Genomic DNA, 14,360 nt, shown 5'->3' with positions numbered 1-14,360 from the left:
AAAGCACTTTCCCCAACCTGCAGGAATGGAAATGTTGTATGTTATCATTTTTCTCCATCCCCAACACCTTCAGCTCCTCAATTCTCGCTTACCATCATTGCCTGTGCCACAGGGCGCTCACCGGAAAATACACTGGATGAGGGGATCAAAGGAAACCCCACTGGGTCCTTCCTTGTCCCAGTGGGGCCGACTGTGGCACCTGCACATATTCCTTTGCAGCATGTTCTGCAGTGTCAACAGCCATTTGTAAATGCACCCAGACCAAGGACCACTCTGACCCCCAGCCATACTGAGGGGCCTCCCCACTTGGAGACACAACTCCTTGCGTGAGAGGAAGTCAGCCTGGGCTTTTACATCAAATGCAAAGTTATCTTTTATTGGAGCCCAAAGCAAAGACAATGTGTGAAACATCCATTCTGTGTTCACAGGAGTGTCTGACCACCCTTCCCTCAAGAATCAAGCCCCTGGGACCAGTCAGCCTCATGCATCCAACAGAGGCCCCACAGGGGAGCAATATCTGCCCTTCACAGTGTCACAATTCCAATTCATCAAGACAGGCGAGGCGCACCAGTTTCAACGTCCCTCCTTGGGCGGGAAAGACCCAAGTGCCAGAGCCAACTTTAAGAGCACCGCAAGAGACCTGTGCCCCAGGGCCTATGGCTGCCAGGACATAACAAAGCTGGCCAGTGAAGTCTTCAGTTTTAAGAGTGGCTTCCGTTAGAGGTGTGTCCCTCAGAGGGAACAAGGACACAAGGTTTAAATGGGACAAAGATCACAAGACACACAAGACCCACTTAGTAGACTTGGCCACACTGTAAAGCAGCTCTGGTTAAGGTGTTAGTGGCAAACAGCCACAGGAGGCACAAGCGTGTCCACTCCGGGTCAGTCTGAAAGTGCTCCTCCCCTGCTAGAGGGTGGGGAGGCCTCAGCTCCTCAGAGCCCTGGTGGGCTCTCCAGGACACACGCTGTCACAGGTGGGACCATGTGCTTTCAAAAGCCTGTCTGCACACTTTTGAAAACTCTTCTCTCTTCTTAGGATGAAGTCTACAGAGCATCCCATCTACAAGACAAAACCCCAAATGGCACTAACCCATTTGCACTCTTGAAAGCATCCTTTTATTTGAAGCTATTGCTCATGTCCACAATTTCATCCAGATGGAGACACCGGGAGTGAGTGGACAACGGGATGGTTTTCTCCAGTGATGGCGGTGGGGCCAAGTTCTGCCTGAGCACTGCACCAGACTGAACATGGCGTGCTATAGGACTGACCTTTTCCAGACCCACCAAAGACAGCCTCGGCCAAAGCCTAGAGACCTGCTTTGGCCTCCTTCTGCCAGAGCCAAGGAATCTGGTGGTCTTCCTTTCTTTCTGCAAAACAAACGAAAAAATTCTACCTACTCCTGACCATAGGGCAAAAACACACAGGGTCTTTAGGAGGCAGAGCACACAGCACTGGCCTGCCCCACTAGCACCAGCTCAGACACACCTTGGCCCCAGTGGCCAACAGCGGCCCAAGCTCATGACAGAGTGAGTATGACACGGGGTTGGAGCCAGAGTGCCACACCACACACTGGGGCCAGCAGGAACCCCCACTGCTCCCAGGACAGGGCCGGCGCATACACGGTCCTGCCTTCCGTGCAGGTTTCAAATGTGTTGTTTATTCACTATTTTTGATGACTATAAATAAGTGTTTCCACTATGGAAAAGAAAGTTAGCACAGTACATTTTCATGACTGGGGAATGGATTTTTCTGAAGTCATCTTCAATAGGGCAAAAACTTAGAAAAAAACACCTGACTGTTGGAATTCAGTTCTTTATATAAAGTCCCTTGTAAAAACAAAACAGAATAAAAACAAATCAAAAAGAAGGGGCAGGGCAAAATTTTAAAAAAAGGAAAAGAAAGGAAGGAAAAGAAAACAAGGGCAGAGGACTTATTGCTTCTCCTCAGCTTTCTCCTTGGTCTCATCTTCAGACTCCTTGCTCTCCTCCTTCACCGAAAGAGCTTCTAGCTTTTCAGCCACTTTCTCAGCCACTTTCTCACTTTTGCCCGATCCTGCTAAAACACAGGGGAACACAGTAAGGAGACAGAGAAGCACCCCTCTCCACAGCCCATGCTGTAAACAGATGCACCTGCATCATGTGAGCCTGGCACACACTCCCCACAGGACAGGCCGCTGTTCTCCCATATGCCTCCAGACTCACCCAAATAAATACACACTCACGCCTGGGACCTCGGTTAGTCTGCTCAGTTACATCTGGTCACTTAACATGGAAGCCATCATCAGGCCCCAAGTAGGAAGGTGACCATGAGGACCTTTCGAAGCCCATTCAGACTTGACCATTTGCCCAAGTGCTGAAAGATCGGGCAGTGAGCACAGACTCGGGGCCTGGACAGCCAGCGCACTCCCCAGACAGCTCCTTGTGTCTCCAGAGAGCTGTTATCACCCTTGACAGGTCAAGGCAGTCACAGCACCCAGGGATGTTTCTGTGGCAGACGGAAAAAGCACCCGCCTGGGATGGCAGCCGGGTACAGAGTGAGTCTGCAAGGAGGACCCCCACCCACGAGCACCACATTACCTTTCTTTTCTCTCTCTTCAATCTCTTTCCTGCATTCTTCAAACTTTGTTTTGAATTTCTGTGCATCTGCAAAAAGATGAGACTTCCTCAGAGCCCTGAGCAGTGAAGGATACACGCCCCCCTGGGTCTGAAGAGCCAGGATTCACAAAGGTCCTGTCCCGTAACTATTTCTGACGTAAGGAAGAGCTGAGCTGTCTAAGGTGGCCCTGGGCCCACTTTTGCCCAGACCCTGGGTCCTTCCTGAGGCTGGTGGCTATGCTGGGCATCTCCTTCCATCTGACTCCGTAACAATCTGGGCACAGCAGCACAATGTGGTGGCCGGAGGCAACCAAGAGCCGGGGCCCCTCGCCAGACACTCTGCTCTCCACTCGTGCTGGAGTAGCTTCTGACAGGCGCCATTCCCAGGGCAGAGCAGAGGTCCACTCAGTGCTGGATGGTGAACTCCGCTGGGCTCCAGCACCCACCCAGCTCCTCCAGGGCCCACTGGACAGCTTTTGACAATCTAGGCTGGAAAGACACCCAAACCGGGGAGATGCCAGCCTCGGCCTGTGGATCTCAGCACAGCCCCTGCTGGCACCCAGATATGGTACGGTGACATGCTTGCCCTGGGCAAACCAGCTGGCACAGCCTCCTTTGAGGTTAAGAGGAAAGTGCACTGCTCATGGACTGAGTCTGGGAGCAGCCTCGAGGGCACGTGGCTTGAATACACTTGAATCCCTTCCTTGAAGGGCCACCAGACAGCAGGGCAAAAACAGTCTCCACCAGTTTCCAATTACTGTCAATTCTCTCTGAAAAGCAACCGCGTTTCTGTTGGCAATTAAACTACAATGCTGTGCAGCAGGAAGCCTCAGTGAGGCAGGTCCAGAGGCCCGCCAGCTCTTCTCTTACTTTCAGCATTAAGGAAGCGGATGGCCAGCAGCTCCGGTTTGGGACGCTCATCGGCAAAATCGGCGTGGGTGTTCCAGACCCAGGCGCGGTCACTGCCCGCGTTTGGCTTCAGCTCCATCATCGGCGTGACTGGGAGAGAAGCACCATGAGCACAATGGCCACTTCCTGGCCCCTAGCTCACCACCCCAGCCACCCCACCGCAGAAAGTCCTGGTTACCAACCCACGGTCTCACTTTGGGCAAAAAGGGACGATATGAGGTCCGCCAAAGTCTTGTGAGATCTGAACTTTACCCAAAGCTCTTTGAAAATGCTCCATGTTCACTTAAAACCAGGACCGTCCTAATTTTGGGAAAGGGTGGCCTGCTCCCTGACCACGACACCTTGGTGGGGGTCTCCAATCCCAATGCAGACAAGGGCTCCAAAGCCAATGTGGCCACTCACGCACGCCCCACCCCTTGGTGCAACCCCCAGACCAGGGACAGATGTGGACACAACGCCAAGCCAGCCCAGTCCTTCCCGTAAAGGGCATCCATCACATGGCCGTGGCCACATTCGACCACACCATCAAGGATCTGGCCCACTGGGAGGCAGGGGTGAGCAGAGGGCCAGAAGCTAGGAAGTGGGGTGAGCACCCATAAAGGCACATGGTCAGACACCACGGAAGATACAGCCATGGCCTGGACATCTGCCCCATCTCCACGCAGACCCACGGAGACGAGGGAGACTAGCTCTCCAAATAGAAGCACCCCCAGTGCCCTGCCGAGCAGCAGGCCCCTTGCAAAGGTCTCCGGGGATGCGGGACGGTCCGTGCCCAGCCCCAGGCACATAGCACGGTCTGAATTGAGAGCAATTACCCGCCTCCTACTCAGATGCCCAGCAAACCCACCACTGTACAGTGCACATACAGGTGACACAGATTCCTCCCACCACTAAACACCTGGTTTACCAAGGGCCTGTGGTTTACACCAGGCCGAGGACCCACTTACACCCCACACGTAAGTGACCCAGCAACCTGTTAAGGCTCTAAGAGAAGCATGGATGTCAGGAAGACCCCCGAGAAAGGGATTCGAGCTGGGCTGGAGGGCAAGGACTAGGCCAGAGCAGACAGGCTGGGCTGTGGAGACTGGCCCAGAGGCCGAGTGGGGCAGAGGCGACTGTGGCACAGAGAGGTCCCTCCCGCCCTCAGGGCCTTTATAAGCCCAGGCATCCTCCCACGTTACCCTCAAGAGCAGTTCCACTCTGGTTCCTGCCAGTGGTCACCCCATGTGCCCAGACAAGAGGCCTTGCCCTGTGGGACACACAGGATACCCAGAAATGCAGACATGCCCCCGGATCAGGAACGCAGCACAGGAAACGCCGGCTTCCGAGGACACTCAGAGCAGAACAGCCCAGCAGTCGAGAGACTGACACAGCTCGGAACGTCCTGCTGCCCCTTCACGGGCCAGGCCTCCCGTGGCTTTTCCTGGACCTATGCCTTCATACATTGAGCCAGGGCTGATGCATCACCCCTGCCCCAAAGCACCCGTCCCACTCCCCTGTGCAGCTTCACAGACCCCTAAGGATGAGGCAGCCGCCTTCTCCCTGCCCTATTTCCCTCCTGGATCCTCTCCAGGGGACACCAGGGGACACTAAAGAAAGGGAAGTCTGCCACACAGGCACCTCACACAGACAAATGTGAGCAGTCACACAAACGCACTCACAGGCCCTGGTTCTCCAGTAGGCACTCGGGTACCAAGCCCACACTGGGACTCTACGTCCATCCTGCCTGCTCAGAATCCACACTCCCGTGGGCTATAAGCTTCTCTATAGGTCTGCTCTGAGTTCAGGGGCACGTTGGGAAAATTCATTTCCTATTTTAAATTCAAAAAACACATCGTGAACCTGCACTCCATGTAACAGTGCACTCCCAGGTTCCCAGCACAGCCCTGAAAGCAGGCTGCCGGAAGATCCAAAGCTGTCCTCATGAAGAACACACACCCGACGGGCCACCTACTATAATGGTTGGCGCATATCTTCAGGGTCTTATCCCTCCTCATGAGGAGGCGGATGGTCCCTTTCTCCTTATGCTTCAGGAGCTTGACGTCGCCAGTGCCTCGTTCCTTCCATTCTGGGAGATCGTTCTCTGAAGCAAACCGGAATAGCTTTGCCCGCCTTCAAATAAAGCCATTAAGCGAGAGCTTAGACACACAAAGAGGAACAGATAAGTCAAACTTTTGCTTGGAAAGAACACACATTTTCTGGGCAATAAACAAATGGCTATACCTGATGTCTCGACAAACATTCTGTTCTTTTTTTTGTACTCTAAGAACTATAAACCAAAACATCAGCAAAAGAACAAAACAGCCCAACAAATTCAAAGTTCTAAGTTGATGATTAAAAACAAATTTTCAGTCATGTTTTCTAACAGATCCAACTCCTTGGCAAAGTAGCCCACCCGAGTCTGTTGGGCATGTCTGCCATCAGGGTGGAGGGGCTTCCTGGGCTCGATAGGGCCACAGGGGCTGCATGGAAGCAAGTAGAAGCCAAGGACCCCTGCCCTCCTCAGGGCTACCCTTCCTTCAGCTGTGAGATCCCTCCTGTGTTTCCTTGGCCTCCAGCCCAGAGAGGGAGCTACAGGCCTCAGCTCAGGCCACCAGGCTCTGGCCCAACATCCCACCTCCCTGCCCAGAACAGCACCTCACACCGGGCCATGCAAGGCCCCCATCCCAGCAGTCCTGCCCTAGGGCTCAGGCTAATGTTTCCCAACCCCACTGACCATCCTGCCCTTTTGCTCCCCATCACAGGACCCCAGCTCTGCTGGTACCTTTACTGAAGAACACTTTGCTCTCCCTCCCAAACGCAATTCTGTTAAGAGAGATGATGTTCTCACAAGGCCACCTCCAGAGCTTTGGCCTAGAGCCCCAAGGGCCCAGATATAAAGGCCCTACTTGCTGGCTTCACTTCCCTCAGGAAGGACTCGTGTCTAGGGCACCAGGAGCACTTCCCACCTTCTGTGCGGGCAGGGAGGTAACAGCAATAGCTCCACCAGCAGTCCTCACTCTTGGGAGGAGCCAGCCCCTGGCTGCAGCATCATTTCTGGACAGAGCAGAGACCTGGAGAACCAGTGTTTTCAGGGCAATTCCACCACCCTGAGACCAAAGAGGGGTTTGCCACCTCTCCTTTCCCAGGCCTTTGGGAGTGGTGGGGAGGGGCTGGTCTCCCCCGTCTTAACCTGGTATCTTGGATAGATCTGAAGAGGGGCAGGCGAGTTCCACAAGCTTGGACAAGGGAAACACTATCACCATTAACTTGTAACTGAACCTAGCATTTCTTGCAATTCTGAGCATAAGCAACAGGCCACAGGCTGGGCAGGGCTGTGACTTTGTTGCAGACATCTCAACAACACGTTGCTAGGGCAGGCACTGCTTCAAAATAACACCTGCACTGGAGCTTCTCACTGAAGGCACCAAGAAGCACAATTAGAGTAATTTTTAAAAGTAATCTTGATAATTCTAACACCACCCACTTTTGTCGTAATTCCAGGCATTAATTTTGTGCATTAAAAACATAAATCAGGGATTCACAAGCTACAAACTGCCAAAATCCATGGCAAAAATATTAATAATAACGGAAGTAAAGGTAGAGACTCCCTGCTCAACCAGGGGAAAGGGGCTGTGGGAGTCAGCTGAGACACAAAGGAAAATACACCCTGTGAACACAGCAGAAGTGACAGGACTCTAGGGAGTGTCTGTGCCCTCCACAGCACTGGCCATGGGGCAGCAGTGGCACCCACTAGTAAGTAATCTAATAAGTGGATTCTAACAGCAACCTTGATTTCCACGTAGTATTAGCCATCACACAAGTCTAGGCCCTTTCTTCAGCCTCACTCTGATTAAAGGTCAGGCCAGAAACTCGACACCCATAAAAACCTTAAACTGCATCTTCAACTAACAATATTTATTTCTGAAGTAACATCAGGTCACTTACATTTTGAAAAGCTCCTCTTCGTCTTCTTCCAGCGTTTTAATTTCTTGCTCGGGAAGAGAAACTATAGGCTCAAACTGCGGGTCGTGGTTGGACTCATCTGCATTCTCGGTGGAGGTATCATGGTCCTCATGGGTGTCCTGTGGAGGGAGGTGTGGAGAGGTGACTGCTGGAAGTGGCCATTCGCACTGGTGAATGGCCTCATCCCAAAGCAAGAGATTAAGCCCATAGCCTTTCACACTAGGAAAGGTTTGCATGTACGTCCAGCATACAGTGAGACGCTGGACTTCAGCATCGTCCCCCAGATGCATCAATCATATTTGACTGGGATGCCTAAAACTCGGCTACCTATTGGTGGAATGGCCTGAGAAACTGCCCCATCTCTTTGAGCCTCAGTTTCCTCATCTATAAAATGTGGATAAGTGATACTGCCACGTGAAGACCAAAAGACACAATGAAGGAAGAATTGAAGAGGGCCTCAAAGGCAATTTCACCCTTAAAGCAAAAAAACAACCCTAAGAGTTTTTACTGGCTGGGAAAAATCTGTGCTCTTGCTTACTAGAAGAAAAAAAAGTTGGGACTGCTAGTTTTACACAAAATTCACAGTTCTGTCAGCACCTTTATGTTGCTTCAGAAACCAAGTTAATAAGTCAAAAGACAACATACAAATAAAAGCCATAAAATGCTGGTCCATTTTAGAGAACTATAGAACACAAAGGATCTTATGTTAGATCGAAGTGTTTACAGGACGAGTGGCTTGGTGAGCTATAAAACCAAAAGAAACCAAGACACTTCACTACCAGATGTAAGCCGAAAAAGAAAAGATAAGCCTTCGCTGCTTTCCTTGGTTGGAAAGCACTGCGGCTCGGCCGCAGCCAGCTCACCCAAGCAGCCACCACGCAGCCAACAAAGCCGTCCCCTCCCTGGGTCGGCGCGTCCAGTACCCGTCCACCCCGCTGGAACGCGAGAGGTCCTGCCGCAGAGGCCTGTGGCGGATCGAGACTAGGACAGAATGAATGAAGTGCTGCGCAGACGACGAGAAGGAGGGATGCATGGTCTTGGTAAGAAGCCCGCAAGTGGGCCGAGCAGAGGAAACCCGCCACCCGCCCTGCGTCCCTGGCAAGCGGTGAGAGGAACGCGAGACCAAGGAGTTGGGGCGGCGGGGCCGCCCCACGTCCTGATGGAGCTCGCCCGACCACCCGGGGCCGCCCCAAGGTCACGCGGGCACCCCGCAGCCCCCGGGCCCGAGCCCGCGCCCCCAGGTCCCAAGCGCCCCCGTCTCGAAGGCCTCGAACCCCCAGGCCGCGCTTCCCACAGCCCTACCCCGCGCCACCGAGACCCCAAACGCCGAGACCGCAGGACAGCGGGGGTTGGCGGCGGCGGCGCGGGCCGCCCACGTGGCCGCCAATAGCGGCCTCGGCCCCCCGGCCCCCGTCCAGTTCCTGCCCGGGCCCAGCCGCACCTTGGCGGCCGCCATGGAGGCGCGGCGGCGGCGGCGGCGGCGGCTCGGCTGGCTTGGTCGTCCCTGGCTCCGCGGCCTCTCTGCGGCTAGTCGTAGTTCCTTCCCTCCGCGTCTGGCGCCGGCGCCTCCCGCCCGCCCGCAGTTCCCTCCGCCCCGCGACCCGAACCCTGACCCCTGACCCCAGCGGCGGGAAACGCGCCGTGATTCAAAACCAGTGCAGCTTTATTGGCTCAGGCGACGGACAATCTCATTGTCCGGCCCACCCCGCGCTTCCCGCCAAAACGTCCGCGGCGCATGCCTGGCCCGCCCGGACAGAGCAGCGTGAGCTCCCGGCGGCCTTCGCGCGCACTTCCGCCCCACGGCTGCGCGCGCCCCTCGAGCTTTCGAAAGCAGGCGACAGACACCGGGGTCGGTGCCGGCGCACAGCGATGACGTCGACGGAAGCTAGGATAATAGACACGCGCCACCTAGTCTGCACGAACTGGCCGACGGGAGAGCTGCGGGCGGGGAGAGCGGCGTGCGCGGGGCCTCTGGCGGGCGGGAAGTGTACCCCATACCCGAGACCGTGGACCTGAGCACCTAGGGTTCCAGTCCTACCCACTCCCTCACGGGGCGGGACCGGGGGCGGCCTCTCGGCGCCGCACCTGTGCTCTGAGCGCCTTCTGTGCGCCAGGCCCAGGGCGAGGAGGCGGAGGCGGCACTTGTGGGGCTTCCAGTCCAGGCCTTGGACAAACTGGACGATGAATGATAAACTCGACAACGAAGTAAAGTGAAGGGAGATCCTAGCAAGAGACGCGGGGCCGAGATGGCGGACTGCGTGGGAGGGGCTGGAGGGGGGGGAGAGGTAGGAAACCCGTGGGCACGGGGAGTTGAGCTGGGAGAGGAAGGAAGTGGGGGTAAAAAGGGGTAGGTGTAGGATGGGTGTAGGATGCACTAACGGAGGTTTGGGTGTGCGGCCGGGGAGCCTGGGCGTTCAGCCCTCATCCTAGCCCTGCCTGTGTCCACACAGGGCCCGGGGCCAATGGAGGGCTGCGACCAGGACAGCAGCAGTGCTCTGGGCAGCCCTGCAGCCCCCGCCCCCCAGAAGGAGACGGAGGAAGAGGGGGCTGGGGCGGCTGCAGAGTCAGGGCCTCAGCCTGGGCTTTACAGCTACATAAGGGACGACCTGTTCACTTCGGAGATCTTCAAGTTGGAGCTGCAGAACGTGCCACGCCGCACCAGCTTCAGCGATGTGCGGCACTTTCTGGGCCGCTTTGGCCTGCAGCCCCATAAGACCAAACTCTTTGGGCAACGTCCCTGCGCCTTTGTGACATTCCGCAGTGCCGCTGAGCGGGACAAAGCCTTGCGTGTGCTGCACGGTGCTCTCTGGAAGGGCCGCCCTCTCAGAGTGCGCCTGGCCAGGCCTAAAGCTGATCCCATGGCCAGGAAGAGGCAGCGTGAGGATGAGAGTGAGCCACCAGCCACATGTGTGGCCGATGTGGTGACTCCTCTTTGGACCGTGCCCTACACAGAGCAGCTTGAGCGGAAGCGGCTGGAGTGCGAGCAGGTGCTGCAGAGGCTCGCCAAGTGAGTAAGGGCACAGTCACTTATGTGGCACTGGAGTTCTGCTCAGCTCCATGTTCACTCAAGCCCATCCTGTGCACTGTACAGACACACTCAGGGTCTGCACATTGTCTTGGGGAGCTAACCAGTAAGACCCCTGAGTTACCAGTGGGGATAATGAGGTCCCAAGGGAGGTTCTGGGTGCCTGGGTATTTGGAGAGTGATTGGAGATGGGTTGGGAGCAGCAGGCTGAGTCCAACCCCGGCCTCACCTCACCCTGCAGGGAAATTGGGAGCACCAACCGTGCCCTGGTGCCCTGGCTGCTCTCACAGAAGCACAAGCACAACAAGGCCTGCTGCCCGCTGGAGGGAGTCAGGCCGTCACCCCAGCAGGTCAGGCCCACAAACCTTCACCCCATGCTCTTAAAGAAGCTATCTTAGTCCATCTCTCCCATCCCTCCTGCTTTCCACTTATTCCTCATACTCGTCACGTGACTGCTGGTTGCTGTCAGCCTTGTGCCCTGGACTGCCAGGCCCTTTGGGGAGCTGGGACCTCTCACTCGTTGCCATCTCTCACTTCCTGCAATTTTCCCTCCATGTACAAGTGCGGGAATGCCAGGGTAAGGTCAGGAATGTCTCTGCCTTCCTCCACCCATTCTGCAGACCGAGTATCGTAACAAGTGTGAGTTTCTCGTTGGCGTCGGGGTGGATGGGGAGGACAACACGGTCGGCTGCCGGCTAGGCAAGTACAAGGGTGGGACATGTGCTGTGGCGGCCCCCTTTGACACCGTGCACATCCCCAAGGCCACCAAGCAGGTGGTGAAGGCCTTCCAGGATTTCATCCGGTGAGGACTTGTGGCTGGGCTGGGGGCTCCGGGATGTCCTGCGGTGGTCTGGGAGCAGAGGGCCGGGTCCTGCCTGGTGGGTGTGGCCGAACGAGAGGAAGGTAGGCTGATCTCCCAATTCTGGTCAGCATGGGTGGCAGGTCTCATGGACTCACGGCCGCTCGTGGCTCCCACAGGTCCACTCCATACTCGGCGTACAACCCAGAGACATACTCAGGCCATTGGAAGCAGCTGACCGTGCGCACCAGCCGCCGAGGCCAAGCCATGGCCATTGCCTACTTCCACCCTCAGGTCTCAGGCAGGGTGGCCCTGCTGCGGGAGGGTGTCCTGGCTTGAGTGGGCTGCATGCAACACAGTCTCACAGGACCTTCTCTACTTCCTACTCCAGAAACTGAGCCCTGAGGAGCTGGCAGGACTGAAGGCCTCCCTGGCGCAGCACTTCACAGCAGGGCCGGGCAAGGCCAGTGGCGTGACCTGCCTGTACTTTGTGGAGGAGGGACAGCGGTGAGGAGCCTGGGTAGGTGGTGGGCTGGATTCCTGCCAGAGCTGGTGACACTAACCAACTGGCCTACCACCCATAGGAAGACTCCCAGCCAAGAGGGCCTGCCCCTGGAGCACGTGGCTGGGGACCGGTGCATCCATGAGGACTTGCTGGGCTTGACCTTCCAGATCTCCCCTCACGCCTTCTTTCAGGTAGTCCAGAGTCCCCGTATCTTCATAATCAAGACACAAAGGGAGTCCTGATGTGACGTCAAGATGTAATAAAGGCAGTGCGCTAGGCGGTGACAAGTTGTTCACCTGCAGAGGTCTGGGGGAGAGCATCCGGGCTGTGAGGTCGGAATGAAGTCGTTTGCACTAACTAGACCCTTGTGACGAGTGTGCTTGAGGGCCCTATGTGGGGTGTAGGAGTTGGCGATGCCAGGGCTCTTGTGTGAACTGTGATGGAGTCATCCATGCCTGCTGCTGCTGTGGGTGGCCCCATACATCTGGCACTCAGTTCATAAGTTGGGGGAAGAAGGGGTCAGCATCAAGTTGCTTTTTAAGGCCCGGGCCCTGGGTGAGGTTATGCAGCATTGGTGTATGGAGGGGCAGTTGGAGGTGGGGAAGGGGTGGGAGCAGGAGACCTAGGAAAAGGGGGAGTAAGCCAGGGACTGGGCCACAGGTCTCCTAGCAGGGAAAGAGCCCTGCGGAGTACAGGCGTGGTGGGGGCGGCAGGAGGGGAGGCTGACCTGGGACGCAGGACTGCTCTGACATCCTGCGTGGTGCTGGCCCGCCCTCCAGGTAAACAGCCCGGCCGCGGAGGTGCTCTACACGGTTATCCAGGACTGGGCCCAGCTGGACTCCGGGAGCACAGTGCTGGATGTGTGCTGTGGCACTGGCACCATTGGCCTGGCCCTAGCCCGGGTGAGCCCTCCTGCCCCAAGCTGAAGACACCTTCTGCCTACCCCCACCCATGTGCTATCACCTCTTCGTGACCCCCACTGACCCCCACCTGAAAGACTGAGGTGAACCCCCAGCCTGTCCCAGAGCCTCTTCTCCCCATAGTGCCTCCTGCTACTCCCCTCCCCAAGAAGCCCCCAGGGTGGGGCAGGGCACTATCAGTCTGTGCCCTTTCTTCACTTCAGAAAGTGAAGCGAGTCATCGGGATTGAGCTGTGCCAGGAGGCTGTGGAGGACGCCCATGTGAATGCCCGCAACAATGGTGAGAGCCAGCGCACCAGTGGGCAGTCATCTCAGCACAGCACCTAAATCTTATTTCATGGCTTCTAGGGGCGGGGTGAGGGCAGGGCGGTGTGCAGAGCACAGCAGGGCTCCTGCTGTGTCCATGTGTGCCCGCAAGGCCCGGGCTGTGTGACACAAGTGCTAACAGGCTCCTTGGCTAGAGGTTTTCTTAAGGTGCCTCAAGACAGGGGCATCAGGACACCAGGCGGCTGGGCAGGCCCGAGGGGGTGCGCGGGGGCGGTGTCCTGCGTCCCGACAGGGCTGCTGTGCTATCTACAGAGTTGAGCAACGTTGAGTTCCACTGCGGGAGGGCCGAAGACCTGGTGCCCACCGTGGTGAGCAGACTGGCTTCTCAGCAGCTTGTTGCTATCCTGGACCCGCCTCGTGCTGGCCTACGTGAGTGGCATCCATTTGGGGATGATGGAGAAGAGGGTAGTGACACTGGCTGGCACACCAGGCTGTGCAGCCTCAGGCCTGATGCCCATGCTCACTAGCCCCACCAGCCCTCCTTGAGGTGGGGACGTTTCCCTGAGGGAGTCTTATTTCCTCAGATTCCAAAGTGATCCTGGCCATCCGCAGAGCTGAGAACCTCAAGCGGCTCTTGTATGTCTCCTGCAACCCCCGGGCAGCCATGGGCAACTTTGTGGAGTGAGTGTGAGGTGGGGGCCCCGGGTGGCTGGAGCCAGCACCGAACCCCCTTCCCCCCACAGGAGCCCCAGCCACTGGCTGACCTTGACTGCTCCCTTTCCACCACAGTCTCTGCCGGGGCCCGTCTAACCGGGTGAAGGGCACCCCCTTCCGGCCAATCAAGGCTGTAGCCGTGGACCTGTTCCCGCAGACCCCCCATTGTGAGATGCTCATCTTGTTCGAGAGGTAGAGCACCCCGATGGCACAGGGACCCTGGAGCCAGAGGACCCTCCAGCCAAGGCCCTCAGATGATAACCAGCAAGAAACGGGGGCTGCCCCTCCTTAGGCCGCTGGAGCAATAGAAATTGGCCCTCCCAGAACAGGGCAGAGTCTGCATCACGATCAGAAATTAAGGGGCTCCTCAAGTCCTTGCCTCACTGCAAGTGCTCAGAGGTAGGAACCAGCAGGACAGAAGACCCAACTGTCCCACCCAAGGCCAGCTGGTCTCTGTGGGCCGTGGGCTCCAACAACCCCTCCCTCCCCCCCCCCCATTCTTTTTGTAAGAGTTGGGCCACGGGGGGCAGAATAAACAGCTGCTGAACTACCAACGTTTCTGTGATGAGAACCCAGAGCTTTGGCATGCAGAGGCTACTCTGCCTGCCACTACAGGTGCAAATGGACAGAGCTAGGAGGGGACCCTGGACAGCCCACGGGGGTTAGTCTAAGCCTCACCTCA

At 56.6% G+C, this 14,360-nt stretch overlaps 2 protein-coding genes and 1 non-coding gene across 8 annotated transcripts; 1 reads left to right on the top strand and 2 right to left on the bottom strand.

Moving 5' to 3' along the window:
- Window positions 1-1,638: 1,638 nt before the first annotated feature.
- RANBP1 (RAN binding protein 1) lies at window positions 1,639-9,064 on the bottom strand. Of its 2 annotated transcripts, none has more exons than XM_033097979.1 (6): window positions 8,891-9,064; window positions 7,432-7,568; window positions 5,459-5,616; window positions 3,466-3,594; window positions 2,578-2,643; window positions 1,639-2,056 (listed from the first exon to the last, which is right to left on the bottom strand). In XM_033097979.1, the coding sequence occupies exons 1-6, from the start codon at window positions 8,903-8,905 to the stop codon at window positions 1,932-1,934; spliced, it is 630 nt and encodes a 209-aa protein (XP_032953870.1). In that variant the 5' UTR covers window positions 8,906-9,064; the 3' UTR covers window positions 1,639-1,931. The 2 variants fall into 2 exon arrangements, with proteins under 2 accessions (XP_032953870.1, XP_032953871.1); XM_033097980.1 differs by having other exon boundaries at window positions 1,639-2,053.
- LOC117017918 (small nucleolar RNA SNORA77) lies at window positions 2,418-2,544 on the bottom strand. The gene has a single exon (XR_004422149.1). It is a non-coding gene; the product is annotated as a small nucleolar RNA SNORA77 (small nucleolar RNA).
- Window positions 9,065-9,278: 214 nt separating the features above from the next.
- Window positions 9,279-14,171, top strand: TRMT2A (tRNA methyltransferase 2 homolog A). 5 transcript variants are annotated; one of them, XM_033097974.1, is made up of 12 exons: window positions 9,279-9,734; window positions 9,900-10,456; window positions 10,716-10,824; window positions 11,095-11,276; window positions 11,453-11,567; window positions 11,665-11,780; window positions 11,858-11,969; window positions 12,558-12,680; window positions 12,902-12,977; window positions 13,277-13,393; window positions 13,549-13,645; window positions 13,836-14,171. In XM_033097974.1, the coding sequence occupies exons 1-12, from the start codon at window positions 9,696-9,698 to the stop codon at window positions 13,984-13,986; spliced, it is 1,794 nt and encodes a 597-aa protein (XP_032953865.1). In that variant the 5' UTR covers window positions 9,279-9,695; the 3' UTR covers window positions 13,987-14,171. The 5 variants fall into 5 exon arrangements, with proteins under 5 accessions (XP_032953865.1, XP_032953866.1, XP_032953869.1 ...); XM_033097975.1 differs by having other exon boundaries at window positions 9,280-9,654; XM_033097978.1 differs by having other exon boundaries at window positions 9,281-9,723; window positions 13,836-14,170.
- The last annotated feature ends 189 nt before the right edge of the window (window positions 14,172-14,360 follow it).

This window comes from Rhinolophus ferrumequinum, chromosome 25, assembly GCF_004115265.2.
Source record: "Rhinolophus ferrumequinum isolate MPI-CBG mRhiFer1 chromosome 25, mRhiFer1_v1.p, whole genome shotgun sequence".
NCBI classification, from domain to species: domain Eukaryota; kingdom Metazoa; phylum Chordata; class Mammalia; order Chiroptera; family Rhinolophidae; genus Rhinolophus; species Rhinolophus ferrumequinum.
The sequence above is the reverse complement of the archived record's forward strand: the minus strand, read 5'-3'. Positions and strand labels throughout refer to the sequence as shown.

Bases quoted from the DNA above. Each gene is read 5' to 3' on its own strand.
- TRMT2A (XM_033097974.1), top strand. From the start codon at position 9,696: ATGGCGGACTGCGTGGGAGGGGCTGGAGGGGGGGGAGAG. The intron at 11,568-11,664 runs GTCTCAGGCAGG...TTCCTACTCCAG, and splicing joins TTGCCTACTTCCACCCTCAG to AAACTGAGCCCTGAGGAGCT. The intron at 11,970-12,557 runs GTAGTCCAGAGT...CCCGCCCTCCAG, and splicing joins CCCCTCACGCCTTCTTTCAG to GTAAACAGCCCGGCCGCGGA.
- RANBP1 (XM_033097979.1), bottom strand. The intron at 2,644-3,465 runs GTAAGAGAAGAG...ATCTTTTTGCAG, and splicing joins CCGCTTCCTTAATGCTGAAA to ATGCACAGAAATTCAAAACA. The intron at 2,057-2,577 runs GTAATGTGGTGC...CCTGTGTTTTAG, and splicing joins TGAAGAGAGAGAAAAGAAAG to CAGGATCGGGCAAAAGTGAG.